A 15,698-nucleotide genomic window follows, 5' to 3' on the forward strand; every position below is an offset into this window, starting at 1 on the left:
TACTGGGTTGGCTCACCCGGTCTGGTCATGTGAGCGTTAACAGTATAACAGCATAACAGTGACTGCAGTATTGCGGTGCTGCATCTAGAGATAGAACTGCTGGATAGATCACAGCTGGTATGTATAGCTGATTCTTTTAATGATGATGTACTGTTTACAAATTTGTAAAATATGTACCGTAGTTTAGATTAGCACCCGTGCTGTTACAAACAGAGGAGAGGAGAGGAGAGGAGAGGAGAGGATTTACTAGAGAGTCGTTTCGTAAAAAAATAATACAGTTGGATGTTTAAACAGAGGAGAAGAGATGATCAGTTTCTTAATTGAACAAACAATTAGTTTCTTAGTTGATATGGGTTATGATACCGATGGGTTTAGAGGAGAGTCGTTTCTTAAGAATACATACAGTATGTATTTGATGGTATATATAAAGATTGCAACTTATTTATCTATGTCCAAAATGGCTAATGCACAAGTTCGAGTGACCGTGGTTGATACCGTGCGAGGCGGTCAGCACTTGCGGGTCCCAAGGTCGCAGCCTTCATGGACTACGTCACGACAACGTGGGTGGAAGGACGCCAATTCGGACCTGAGATCTGGAACCATTTCGGTAACCAAGGGCATCGCACTAACAATAACGTCGAGGGGTGGAATCACAAACTCAACAAACTTGCCAGGAAGAGCCATCCGAACATTTTTGAAGTTGTTACGCTATTTCAAAGAGAACAATCCAACGTAGAAGTCGCCATTCAACGAATTGGAGCCCACCGGTCAGCACCACCCAGAAAGAGAAGATACCGGCTGATTGACAACCGTCTTCAGGCTCTCTCGTCAACAACGTCATCGGCGACGTTGAGTACACAGATCACGTTGGTGACCTGATCCACTTGGAGTGAATGACTTGAACACAACGTGTATGCCAGTGCAACCGCAAATTTATTATAGAGTGTATTTATGTATTATGTACATCTATGAAATATTAAAGTATTAGAGTTATTAAATTTGTTAAATGTAAAGTACTTTTGTGCAACTATACTATACTTCAGCATCTAATAAATTACTACTGTAATTACGGTATACGCATTTCTGTGTTTTTCTTGTAATTTGAGAGTCCCGGTATAGCAATATCCCGTGTTTACTGTAGCGTGACCAGTCTTACTGTAGCTTCACGAAAGCGAAGAGATTTTAGAGTTGATTATGGCTAGGTTACGCTGTTCCGGCCCATAACCGTTTACCGCCCATCGTCGCGCAACATAGGGGGGAATTGTTCATGATATGTCAAGCACCGAGCTCAATTCTCCTTTCGGATTTTACCTTGCGTTCGGTAATTGGTAACTCAAGCATGAAAACATTTTCAATGCGTTCGGTACATTGGGACTAGAGCATGAAAACGTAAGGTTAATTACAAAAATTCCATCAACAAAGTAAGCGAGACTGTGCATCTGATCTCGTTCGTCGTCTCTTACTTCCTTAGTGTGCTGACTACACAAAAATTCCGGTATATAAATTGGATATATGTTATTGGAAAATGTTGGTGGCCTGATGTTCGACAAACGGTGCGTCAAAACGCAGCCATTGTCGATTTGCATCTTAAACGGCATTGTTTTCACACTTGTTCAAGCATGTCATGGAGGAAAACAGTAAAGCAACATGCACGTGCAAGTTATGACATTCGTAACTCGTGGTAGTGGCAATGAAAAGTCAACATTTTTTAAGTTCGAAAATGTCGAAACTCAGCGCTGCCGATCGGAACATTGCCATAGGATGTATCCAAAGAGGGGAATCGCAGTCTTCTGTTGCACGCCACTTCAACGTCCACCACAGCACCATTTCACCGTCCGAGAACCGTTCTAACCCCTGGACAGGATTGTTACTTTCGACTGTTCAACCCACGTCATCACAATACTACAGCTACGCAGACTGCAGGACCCATCACTGGTTTGAGGAGGATATCGGTCCAGACTGTCAGGAACAATCTTTGCGAGGCTGGAATCCAACCCAGAAGATCAGTTATCGTCCCTGTTTTGCAACCAATCCATAGACAGCGACGCTTGCGTTGGTGCCTGGTTTAGCGATGAATCACAATTTCTTCTTCACCGGCGAGATGGAAGACAACGTGTTTATCATCGTCAAAATGAGCGTTTTGTCCCACATTGTGTACGTGAATTCGACAATTTCGGTGGCAGTAGTGTCATGGTGTGGGGGACAATATCCTACACCACGATATCTGTCTTGGTTGTGGTTCAGGGAAATTTGACAGAAAATCACTACCTTTATAATACCAACATCAACGTCTTGCCATGGCCGTCGAGATCTGCAAATCTCACCCAAATCGAACACCTCTGGGATGAACTCGATCGACGAGTACGTCAACGTCAGAACACGCCGCAGACACTCCCACAACTGGCCAACGCGTTACAAGCAGAATGGCGCAGAATTCCGCCGGACAGAAATCGTTCACTTATCCAGTCAATGACGAGGAGATGCAGAGCCGTGATTGCTACCCGGGGCAGTCACACGTAAAACTGAGTTCAGCGCAACCTTGTGGCCTTATTTGACATGACAATGAACAGTTTTTAATGCTTTTGTACAACGACATTATATGACTATAGAGCTCCAAATTTTCATATTTGTATCTATGATATTAAGTTATATATATCGACTTTATTACAATAAAGGAAGAGTGTATTTTTGAAGAGTGTATATTATCTCTCTATATATATTATCCATATTAAATCTATCGTCGCTTACTGAACATAGCAGGGCAGATTTTGCAATGCAAACGATATGGTTTCGGTTTACCAAAATACTGGTAAGTTTGCCTGTACAAGATATGCGTTAAAATAAGGTAGAGTAAAGCTACATGTAGTAAGAAGATTGAGCCTCTGGTCGTTACATATAGGGCATTAAAGTAAAACATAAACGCGCTGGTAGTGGGATAAGGGGAGGTGTTTGTTTCTTTTAGATAACAATGAAAGAAGATATGACTTTTTCGGGTGTAAATACATGTACGTACGTTGTATGACTCCTTTGCATATTGTCATAAGTTTTGATGCAATAGATCATTGCAAAGCACTGCATGTTACTATGAATATTATGTATACCTTCGAAACAGAAACATGGGCAACTCCTCTGTCAACTCATTCTATAATTAACGTTGTTCAGATTGTCAGGTACTCCCCAAATGGGAGCGATTGTTCATAGTGTCATGTTAGGCCAACCGATGGTTGCGTCGATCATTGGGTCAGCCAAATATGCCTGGTTACCAAAGCATAGTAGCTTATACGCCAGGACGTTGACTTAATTTGAGTTAACATGTGGTACTACACTATAAGGGTAACGCTATTTTCAGGGCATTATCATTCGCAGAAGGAGGGCTTCTGCAAATGATAAGGCCCTGAAAAATAGCTTTACCGTTATTATAGCTAAAATGGATAGAATTTGTTATCAAATAAAAAAATTAACAATATCGGTTTTGAAACATTAACTGCAATCAACACACAACGAAGTCACCGACCCACTTTTACAAATATGGAAACGTCATACAACAAACAAGATAACATCACTATTGAACATCAATATGACGTCACCTACCAACGGGCGTGATACTGGCCCGTCGTCATGCAATATGAGGGCATTATCAAGTTACAGATGCCCGCTCATTTCTGAAAACATGCGGACGGTTTCATGATAATTCTATCAATTTTAGCTATAAATATTATTAAACACATGTGTGAAATCACTTTATTGTTTAAACGACCCATTATTGTTCACGAATGATTTATAGGTTGTCAGTTAGGTACACACGGAATAAACGGAAACATTCTAAGACACTAAAACGTATGAGCTTAAACGTTTGTCCTCCTTATACTATTTATGATATACTGTATGAAACATTCACAGTGACCTCTATGTACAGATAAATGATTGTATGTTGAATAATACTCTGTGTGTAAGGCACACCTGTACAGACAAATGAATAAATGCCAATACCTGTCACAGGTGAGTCACAACGCTCGTGTCTCTCGTCACAAAAGGCTCTTCAGTATGTCAAACTGCCGAGATTCCACGAGAGGCCTGGAATGGAAGGTTGCTGATGCCATCGCATACCAACAGAATGCCGGGGCATTTCGAAGTGGAATCACCACGGATGAGGCCATTGAATATTACTCTCAATACTGTCATCAGTATGAAGAGGTGAGGCATAACATGTGATACTCCCTATATTTATATAACACCTCTGTGACCTAACTCTATCATTTAAACGACCCTTTATGTTTCGGGAATGGAAAGTTGGTTGTCAATTATTTACACTTTTACACTGAAGTGAAGGCTTTCAAATTTTGACATGTGTCGGCACTGGGGCTTCAAACTGCATCCAACTATTTGAGAACGCGTTAAAGTCGACCTTGGCTGCGGCGACACGCGACAGAAATAAGTGTATAAACCTTAAAAGCTCAGTACATACTGTGTATGATGATATGTCACATAATGAACGATGTTCATATTAGATAATCCTAGACAAGAACTAATAGAATAGGAGCAGCACACATGGCCTTGTTCATGGCTCTACTATTATCCTTGCTAGCATGTACGAGCCCCACGAAGATCCACATTGTTTTATCCACTTACTGTCGAGCGCCAGGCAGAGTAATAACAATTACCATATCTTCCCTTTGTTGGGATGACGCGGCCAAGCGATCGAACCACCGACCTTCCGCTCTCTGGGAAGATTGTCTATCCACAATACCGCAGACCCGGTTATGTTTCGGCTGGATGAGTAAAACCAATGTCAAAGTAACAAAAAAGGTTGAATATCGTACGTCCTTTTTGCTCTGACTGCATGGGAATGGACCACCGTGTTTGTGTTCTGAGCCATGAAAACATATGGTCCTTGATCAATACTCATGCCGGAAGGATAACAGTGATGTATTGTTATAACATATATGAAAAATATTGTTATTGTAGACCAACCATTGATAACCATTAACATTTACGAAAATTTGAGGAATGTTTTTATTATTGAAAGGGCGTTTAGTTTATTACTAGTGTATCGCATTGTCATGGATTTGGTGCTGAAAAAACAAGGACCATCACGAGGACGAATCGGCCTACACCGTGGTCATATATGCGTCGAATTTCGGAATGACTTCCACATGCCTACTAAAAGTCTTCCTAAGAGTCTTTCTGAGGCCTTGAATGAGTGAGTTAGTTGGGTTTAACGCCGCTTTTAACAGTATTCCAGTTTTATCACGGCGTGTCAGCTTAATGTGGGAGGAAAGCCCGAAGTGATGCAGATCTCAGACGTTTACCACTTCGGTGAAACCCACGAGCACAGGTATGGTGCTGACAAACCTAGAAGCATAATCGGGGCGAACCGGGATTCGAACCCACAATCATAGGTTTCTGGCGTGCCCAAGGGACGCAACTCTGCACAGCGAATCGCGGCGCCTTAGACGACTGGGCCACCCGTGCCCCCCTCTGAGGCCTTGAATGTTGAAACATTTCTAAAAAAAATATTCTTGAGCAAGAATCGTATGGTGCTCTTTTGCAACCCTCGTAGACATTACATGTTCAGAGAAATGTGAAATGTATCTAGGCTGGAACTGCTGGGACATTGCTGAACATAAAGGGAAAGTTGACTATTGGATGCCACTGAATCGTTATGCATAAATCTAATATGATCTTTTTTATTTTACACTCAAGTTGGTAAATCACTCACCAATTCCCACAGATTCACTCTCATAAATACAACTACACACCTACTCACTGACTTGTTTCTCATTGACGTGAAGTCTCTCCGCCCAGGGCGGTACAACGGTCCCCGGATAGCTGCTGATGCTGTGGCCCGATACTACCCCCGGGACAGGGAGCAGAAGAAGATCATTGACATCGCTGCAGGGACGGGATTTGTGGCTGAGAATGTAAGTATTGACATGGCGTTGGTACTGGTCAGGCACCGATGTATTTTGACTTGATGTATTATGGCAATTTCCAAATTTCCTGTTTTACTATATGTCCTTTTTATTTTCAATAGTCGTGCGTCGCCAGCACGTGAGTTTTTGTAGTTTTACACACACACACACACACACACACACACACACACACACACACACCAAATAAACCGTGCCTGAATGCGAGTTTGATAATGAGAAGAGAACCTTTTAACAAGTGAGGTGAGGTGAAATGGGGTTTAACGTCGCGCACAAGATTCTTGGATTTAAATAGCGACGTGTGTGCACGTGTGTGTGTGTGTGTGTGTGTGTGTGTGTGTGTGTGTGTGTGTGTGCGTGCGTGCGTGTGTGTGTGTGACTGCTTGTACTTGTCCAGACTAATGTCGATTTAATGGTGCTAGCCAACTGAGAAACCATCCCGCAATTTAACATGAATACTCGACTCTGACTCAGTATACTGACTCCGAGCAGACCAGCCCTTGTTTCAGCTCCTTAATGCCGAGCGCCAGGCAGGGTAATAACAAGAACCATCTATTAACATCTTTTGGTATGAACCCTTGACCTTTCGCTCTCCGGGCAGGTACTGTATCCACTAGACCACGGAGGCAGTCTGTTTACAAGTGAATGTTTCACAAGTGCAAACGTACAGGCTCCATTTGGCTATAAAAAGAAAACATATGTCTACAAATTTGTTGTGTGGCTTTTCAAATTGGAACGAACTTAACTATGCCACGACTTGACTCTGCAACACGCAATATCGCCACAGGCCGACTTCAAGCTGGAGAATCTCATGATCAGTCAGCACATTGCATACATGCACTCACGCATGCATACATATACGAATGAGGGTCGCGTGCCATCGAACATTAACTAGATGCTTTGATAAATATATTTAATTAAACATACTAACTTGTGCGCTGTTATTGTAGATACATCAATAATCATAAAATGCAACGTTTGTAAATACACCTATTCTTAAATAAATACACGTGTGTTACAATAATTAATGCGAATCCCATCCTGTTACCATTATTGTAAATAGTTATATCCTTGCAAAAAGTAGACACTAGTAGATCTGGTACAAGTGGGTTACACAGACACATCCCTTTACATATTCATAGGAAGTCAGTTGTACGAGTTTGACTGAATCATGAGCATGTGTTTAAGAATCACTATCAACTAATGATGACAAACAGGTGTTCGCGAAACGGTGAGCGTATCCTGCCCAACCATTGCATCGGATGTCATTTTTGTCAAGTTTGGAAATGTCCTCCACATGTTTACCATACAACCTTTAAAAGATTTACTGAGGCCTTGATGAAACAACTTCTGATCCAGAGTCTTATGACAATCTTTGAAATCTTGTTACAAAGAGCATGCTCGATTGCACATCCAAAGTAGTTAAATGTAAAAACCAAATGTGTTCTAAAATGTGGCATTAGATATCGCCGCCCAGAAAGTAAGGAACATACATGTACTCCGAATTTAAAATGTGGGTTGGGTAAGATAAACGTTTTTGTTAAAGATTGAGAATGCAAATGCCGAAAACGATCAAACGAATTTTTTCTCGCCATTAAATCAATTTTTGGGTTTGCCATACAGAGATTTATACCACGATAGTGAAAAGGTTAAAATACTTTCAACAAAAAAGGTAGAATAATGTTAAATTATCTCAATTTACGCATGAAATATAATATTTGGTGAAAAATCTGTGTTACCAGTCCACTTAAGCGGATTGTCCATGATTGTGCCAAAACACTTGTATTTAATGATAATTTCCATATTTTCACTATTTATCTGTGCTGGTGCAATATCACTTTTGTTGCTTCTGAAGTCACCAGTAGTAAATTCTTTTGTTATATGCAGATTACATGAAGTAATTGTCTTTACGTCAAGTTTTGTACAAACTTTTACACTACGTAATACATGTTCGGGTTGACTCAAAAGAATCTCAGTTTCACCCCCTTCACACCCATCCCACTGTGATACTCCATCTCTAGCCAACGTGAAAATACTTTATTCCACTGGTCAGTCACCAGTAGCAGCTAACCACAAACACTTCTCCCCAGCAACTCTACCTTCTACTACAAGTCTACTCAAATCAATTCCTACAGTAGTTGCCGATACATCTTCTCCTTCTGGGGAGTTTCGGCCATGCAAATGGCATATGCCATACCGGATCTTGTGTCAAAGACATTTCCTGACGTCACTGATACAGTTGCTATAGCAGCGTGAAGAACAGAACGCTACAGGAGAGCGCTGAATCCAGGGGTGAGGCAAAAGTTATTTGGAGCTGCAGATGACATAACTTTTGAAAACATAGTAAAGAAGGCAGCGCAGATCGTCAACAACTTACACTGATATTGTGAATGTCCACTTTGATATACACTGAAGCAATGGGTACCAGGTCGGGTGTTATCGTGTTTCAGTTGACGGCCCACGGCTTTAGGCACATCGACGCCCTGGAACCATCGACCAGTATGCTTGTCAGGGCTAAAGAGAAGAGCCTGTACGAAACGCTCTACGAAAACATGTTGACAGAAGAACATTTACCTATAGCAGCTGGTAGGTAGACGCGTATATATGTAACTATACTATATCAACTATTGAAATTATCATCTTGTTCATCTGAATTTAAGTAACCATTATTATACTATTTTGCGGAATGTTCTAAATTGACTTTGCTGAATTGATTTGCTAACTGTATTTTATTTTCATGCCGACAGATACGTACGACTGTGCAGTTGTTTGTGGTGGATTTGGGGAAGGACATATTCCTTGTTCTGGATTAAAGGAACTTCTCCGGATCACAAAACCAGGTAACAACCACAAAATGGCCTTAAAAAAGATATACCCATGTGAAAAACATACATATATTGACTAACATTGACGCATTCTAATATCAAATACAAGTATCAAACTATGTCAAGGATACTAGTCATCTCACATTTGCCACTGAAGAACATGCATTTACTTTTACAGGCGGAGTGATATGCAATGTGATGAGAGAAGAATATTTGGTGAACGTGGAGGAATACAGAGAATGTCTTGAGCCACTGATGAACTCATTAGAAAAAGCAGGAAAGTGGACACTTGTGTCACGTGACGTCGTTCCAAACTATTTCATTGACCTTCCGGGGATTGTATTCATGTACAAAGTTAACTGACCTCTGCAGACCGATCCACTTACATCCATATGGGACATCATAGTCAGTAGTAACCTATCTGTTCCAAGGAAAATATATCAGAATGATACCGATTATGACGTCAAGAGGACAAACATTTTCAGTGATACCTCTACTTGTTCAGACAAAAATATATAAGTGTTTTTTGATACAACTCGAAGATAAATTCATAGTGACGATATAGATTCTTCAATTGTATGGTTACAACAAAATGTTATTTGAAACTGAATTCGTAATTGAGAGGGGAGAATATTATGCTAATTATTTCTAACTTTGTAGTTAATCGGTGGTAGTCTTTTTAATGTCCAAAATATGTTATCATATTTTATCATAATAAAATATAATCAAAATTCGTTTAGCAATTATTTGGATGATTGTACAAATGGACAAAATCGACGTTGGCTGTGGTGATGTTTGGTTGAAATGATTGAATTCGATAGTCTGTCCCAATCCCCACGTGTCTAATGAAAACTCCAAGAATATCAGAGCTCTACAGTTAAGAGAGAGCTTGAAAATCACTTTCGTCACAACCAGAAGAACTTACATTTGTACAAGTTACCTTCAATAATTATTGCATCTTGTAAGCTTTACTAACACATACATCGGCATATTTCCAAATTTACAAAACAACGTGTTAAGTTACACATTCGTATGTAAATATTCATGACAAACGTTTATAAACTGGATCAACATAAAAATTCAAAATAGACATATGTTCCCTTTTTGGTCATATCAGTCATGTACGGGGTCTGATCGACATCACATCTGCGAGTAGTATGGTATCATTTCGTAATTGACAGCATAAAAATCGAAAGTGCTCCTTTTAACAGAGATTTCTTAAGAACATTTTATTTATTCTTAAGGCTAAGTCCAAAACACCATTGGAACGAAAAACATTGTGAATCGTATCTACCCGTTTCCTATGATATTTACATGGTGAAGCGATAGTAGCAAATGTAAGGTGTGTATAGGCGAAACCGCTTAACAAACTTGATAACTAAAATTTGGGGTTAAGACATTTAGGCAAGAAGGGGGCATCCTCATTAGCATCAACTGTGCTCCCCTTCAAACTGATCTGTTTCTATGTGCATATGAAGTCCAAGAAGTCCAAACAATGCAATGTGGCCAAGAAACTCAAATTAGGCTTCTGGTACATCTATGATCTGATATCGTTCCACAAAGGCATATAACCGATTCCCTTCCATTGATTTACCAACCTGAGCTAGAAACAAGAGACCAGTGATACCGCCTCATCTATTCCAATTTAGATTCATGCATACAAATTCAGAGTGACCACAAAATCCCCACAAGACTGTATGACAAGAGGGATGACTTTCCAATAGTCAACGTTCCCTTTATGTCGAGCAATATTTCAGTATTTCCGGCCCTTGGTGTCCGCATGTCACAACTTTTGAGATACAATCGAACATGCTCCACGAAGATTTCAAAGATACAGCTACAGCTTAAAAGTTTGGTGATCAAGGTTACAACATTCAGGGTCTCAGTAAAGCTTTGACAAGTTTTATGGTAGACATGTTCAGGTTAGCAGTTGACTTGACTTGTATTTGTTTGTGATGGTTGTCACCGCCCGGGCAGGATGTGCTCCTCTTTTCGCGAACACCAGATATCATAAAACGTCAACACCAAAGAATAATCAGTCGATTAACTGACGAAACAGATTCCACTGGGCGAAATAGTGGTGAAAATTATATTAATGGATCGCTGAAAAACGATTACAAAGAAAATTTACGCTCTCTCGTGATGATTATATAACTGACAGCATGAGATATTGACGTGCTTTATTGTCACATTTGCTTTGGTTTGATATTTTTGTTGTAGTAGGAACATCACGCAACACGTGTCTGCCTACAATTTTCGTTGGATGTGTCACTCTTTATAGTGAGTGAGTTTGGTTTTACGCCGCTTTTAGCAATATTCCAGCAGTATCACGACGGGGGACACCAGAAATGGGCTTCACACATTGTACCCATGTCGGGAATAGAACCCGGGTCTTCGGCGTGACGAGCGAACGCTTTAACAACTAGGCTACCCGACCGCCCCTCACTCTTTATTAATCGCCTTCAATATGGTTAGCGATAATGACTGGGACGGCGATGAAGATATTTCCAATGTGTTTGACTTTGTACAAAAATGTCTGCTGATGCAGAATTTGCGGAAAATTCCATAACAATGGTATTCATAAATCGCAAGCATAGAAATTGACCCTTAAAAATTAAAGTTCAGTAACTTTGTTCATATGACTACTGACATCCGTCCCACGTCTCAGCCAGGTGACCTAGTAATAAACAGGTGTCTGTGTCACTTTCAAAACGGTGACTTTGCTTCAAATATGTGTCCCATCGGCCCTGCAACAATAAAACTTGATGTTTTAGTTGTAGATCATTTAAGCTTGTTTAAACGCAATATGAAAAAGTTCAATTCGCCATCAAAACGTGTGTGTTGGTTCAGGTATTTATAATATATATGGATTTATTACGATATCTACGTATATGTATTTTGAACAGCACTGTATCTGCAAGGCTCCACCTCCACAGACACATGAATATATGCCATTACCTGTCCTAAGTAGAGGCAGACTTTGGAAGGATATTACAAAAAGAACATGAGCGAAATAAAAGAAAACTTGTTCTGATAGTAACCAATCACAGTATGATGTTGGCATGTAATGAAATGAACGGTCAGGTGAAACGTGTTAAGCGCTATGTAGGTGAGATGCTGCTTATGCGATTTATCTGAACTGTCTCGTAATGAATGAAATGTGAAAACAGAAACGCCGATATCGAAAAGTATATTAGCTTAGCTAACCTTGGCTACGGCATTTATCCACGTGGTGGCTGATAATACATCATGCTTGTCAAATGCTAAATTAGGTTCAGGCGGCGCTGCGCGTCATCGTACCTGGCGATGTTGATTGTTGATGATTCCTGTTCCAGACCTTTCCCTGGGTGCAGTGACATAGGTGGAATCTTACAGATTGCGGCATCGAAATACAACCATAAAATATTATCGACGATGATACTTGAAAACTCGCTGTTATAAGGGCATCCTTACGGTTTTCTTTGTTACTCATCTCCCGCCGCATGCAACTGTCAAAAGAATTGTCCTCAGTCCATCTGTATTTGTATGCCGCTACTTTCAAGAAGTATGAAATTAAACGTGTTTTGAAAACCACGGCCTATACGCAAACTGTATTTGTAACTGTAAGTGCACTGTTGAAACTTTGAATGGAAGCGACTCTTGGCTACTTTTAGTTCTGTGCAACGACATAGAATTCTCTTCCACTATAGTTCACATACATTTCGGGGAACTCTGCTGATATTTGAGAAAGCACAAGCATGAAAACGTGCGAGAATGGAAATCACACAGACGGACCTCTCTGTCATTTGTAAAGTTCGGGGTTGGTGCAACGTTGCTCGTTCAAGTAGACATAACTTACTATCACATTTGAAAACCTCCTGACAAATACATTCAGTGATTCTCTCTGCAATAAGAGCGTAAGAGTGACTTTGAGCCACCATAGCCTGTCCAAGCTTCCCATTATCAACCAATACGCCTGGGTTGCTTGCAATAACCACATTTGGTTGCACTTACTGTGATTCAATGTTTTTGTACATATACTTTGTCTTTTCATACTTCACACAAATGTAAATACAGTAAACTACGGTTATAACGAACTCAAAGGGACTACTAATTTTAGTTCGTTATAACCGTAGTTCGTTATATGTACTTATACAGCATGACTACAGCAAGTAGTCGGGACCAAAAAGTAAGTTCGTTATATCCGTCAGTTCGTTATAAGCGTATTCGTTATAACCGTAGTTTACTGTAAAACCGTTAAGGTAGCCAAAACTGACCGGGCAGTTACCACTAATAAAAAGTGCACCAGTGCGTACTTTTACAAGACGATTCAAGACATCCTGTTTCATATATATTTATATGTTGCAGAAAACTCTGTTTAATAAGTGTTTATAATAGTAAATAGTTCTGGAATTATTTGCGTAGCATCTGTTGTTGTCCTATTAACACTCAGCAGTGAAAATCGAAAAAAATACCGTTTGATATTAATATTCTTTTAATATTGTAGGAATTTATTGTATGAATGTTTTTAATATATAAAATCTGTTTTACTTATGGAAGGATATTTTACATTTATTTGTTGTAAAAATTAAACATAAGTGAATTAGGGAAATCATGTCAATCTGCCATTCGAATTTATTATATAGAAAAATATTTAATAAACTATCTAAAATGTTTATCCCTTGTTCGTAATTTGCAGTATAGTATCATGTTCCATTTTGCTGGAGACAGCATGTTAGAGGACATATATTTTGCTTTATTAATAAAGTGATTTAGAACTGATTCGAATCCGTGTTTTATCCAGCATTAATAACTTGAAATAGGTCAATAGTGAGAATGTTTTTGTGACTTTTTTAAATCAAAATGAACTTTGTTATTAGATCCTTTTCTACAATGCTTTTTAAATTTGAATTTGTGTTCAACGTGTTTTCAATTGTCGATCAAACACATGTTTGAATATTGTCAAATATTTGGTTTACATCGTCAAAGCCTTTAGACTGCATGTTTACCTTATTTTGACATTGAAAGGTTTGACCTCTTTGAATAGGTATTTTGCAATAAGGAACTCCCTTTTCACCTAATGTTCCTTTTTCCTACCGCCCACCCACCTCTGGGAAACCCTAGGAGATGATAAACACAAAAGCAAGGAAATGATTAAGTTCCTTCCCCTGTAAGTTTTAACACCCCTTTAGTCAGTGACACGTACTTGAATAAATCGCTTGGTGACTTGACATCGCTGTGTTGCCTTTTACGCTCAATGGAATCTGTTGGTTTGTTCTTTAACGCCGCACGCAGCAATATTCCAGCTATGTTCCGGCCGTCTGTAAAGAATCCAGTGATTGAGCATCGATCCACGCTATAGTGATACGATTACATGCATCAACCAAGTCAGCGAGCCTTACCACCCGATCCCGATAGTCACCTCTTACGACAAACATAGTCGCCATTTACAACAAGCATGGGTTGCTGAAGACCTATTCTACCCCGGATCTTCACGGGCACAATGGAATCTGTTTCAGCAGATAATCGAGACTGATTATCCTCTGGCGTTGACGTGTGCCACTTTTGTAAAAAACGTGAGGATGGCTGTGGTGCCGACAAAGCTGTAAATGTAACCAGGACATGCCTGATGAACGCAACGCTTCACTGTGATGATCATAATGATATATACTACACCTCCATCTCATCACACAAATGTATCGAATATGCCCGAAAATAATATCCGTGAAAAAAATATATTTGTCTTACACCACGTGATGAAAATCACGTGATATGTATACTTCAATTTGTAAACAAAAACGATTAACGTCGGTAACTTCTGCTTTCCGGTATCCTAAATGTCAACACTCAATAAAGGACCAAAGTAGTAACGTAGAATGACCCAGTTACAAATTATATATTTTGACATTTGCATCGTTCTAATTCTCTTGGTAAAACTGTTCATAGTGTTATTTAAAACGACAGGCTATGTGACTCTACACTGTAGGCCCAGTGTAGATCAAGATGATATTAGGTCCATAATACGTTTCTAAAACTTAAAGTACATCACACACAAAAACACGTCACAGTTTTGGATTCCGTGGTGAGAGTAGCTATCGTGTCATGCCATTAACAACTACTTTAGGGCAAAAAACGACATCTGAAAATAGGGCCTAGTGTACATCGAATATATTGACATTTTCGTACTTCACCACTTCCCCGTTCTAAATGTAATTCTTTATGCAAATAACAGACACAGCAAAAGATCCGGAAGATCTAGATAGCTACATGAGACATTCAATTCCAAAACTATCGGGTGTCTGATCTTTGTCCAAACACCAAAGATCATTCCGAAAAGACTCCAATAACCCTATTTTTGTTTTTAAAACGTAGAAACTCTGAACCGAACCTCCATGTTGGATAGCGTTGCACAATCACGATTCTTTTCGCCTCAATCGAAATGCCTGTCACATCACCTATATTTCAAACTGAGCGACGAAACAGACATCCCTGAATTTATCATAACATTAACAATCAATTGACCAGTTGGCTGGGTCACTAATACCAACGGTCGAAATGAAATCCACCGAAACATTCGTGTGAAACCAAACCTTGTGCTCTGGCACCTACCAGTGGACCTCTCATTTCAAAAGCAAACTTCTAGTTTAACATGTTAACATTTCCTTCTACTCCGAGAGATTCAGTCGTCAATTTGTTGCATACATTAGCTCAGATTATTGGGAATACGCATGTGTCGAAAATCGTTGAAAGAATTGAGGAATTAATAATTAGATACTTATTTGGATAAGTGACGCCATTACAGACGCATAATCACGCACACTGTCGACGGTATTGGTCTGCCTTAGTATCAAGGATATAATGGAAACATAAAAACAAATAGAACCTGTTGATTTCAGATTGATTCTGATCCTTACTTAACTTGCATGACTCATTTATGTATAGATATTAGCACAATTTAGAGTTC

General features: G+C 39.6%; 1 protein-coding gene across 1 annotated transcript; it reads left to right on the plus strand.

Annotated features, from left to right (window-relative positions):
• LOC124117270 (methyltransferase-like protein 27) lies at positions 1-13,965 on the plus strand. Its single transcript, XM_046479075.2, has 6 exons — positions 1-117; positions 4,000-4,194; positions 5,793-5,921; positions 8,381-8,516; positions 8,678-8,770; positions 8,934-13,965. Exons 2-6 carry the CDS (start codon positions 4,045-4,047, stop codon positions 9,116-9,118), a joined length of 693 nt encoding a protein of 230 aa, XP_046335031.1. The 5' UTR covers positions 1-117; positions 4,000-4,044; the 3' UTR covers positions 9,119-13,965.
• The last annotated feature ends 1,733 nt before the right edge of the window (positions 13,966-15,698 follow it).

This window comes from Haliotis rufescens, unplaced genomic scaffold (genome assembly GCF_023055435.1).
Source record: "Haliotis rufescens isolate VD_foot unplaced genomic scaffold, xgHalRufe1.0.p SCAF_12, whole genome shotgun sequence".
NCBI lineage: Eukaryota > Metazoa > Mollusca > Gastropoda > Lepetellida > Haliotidae > Haliotis > Haliotis rufescens.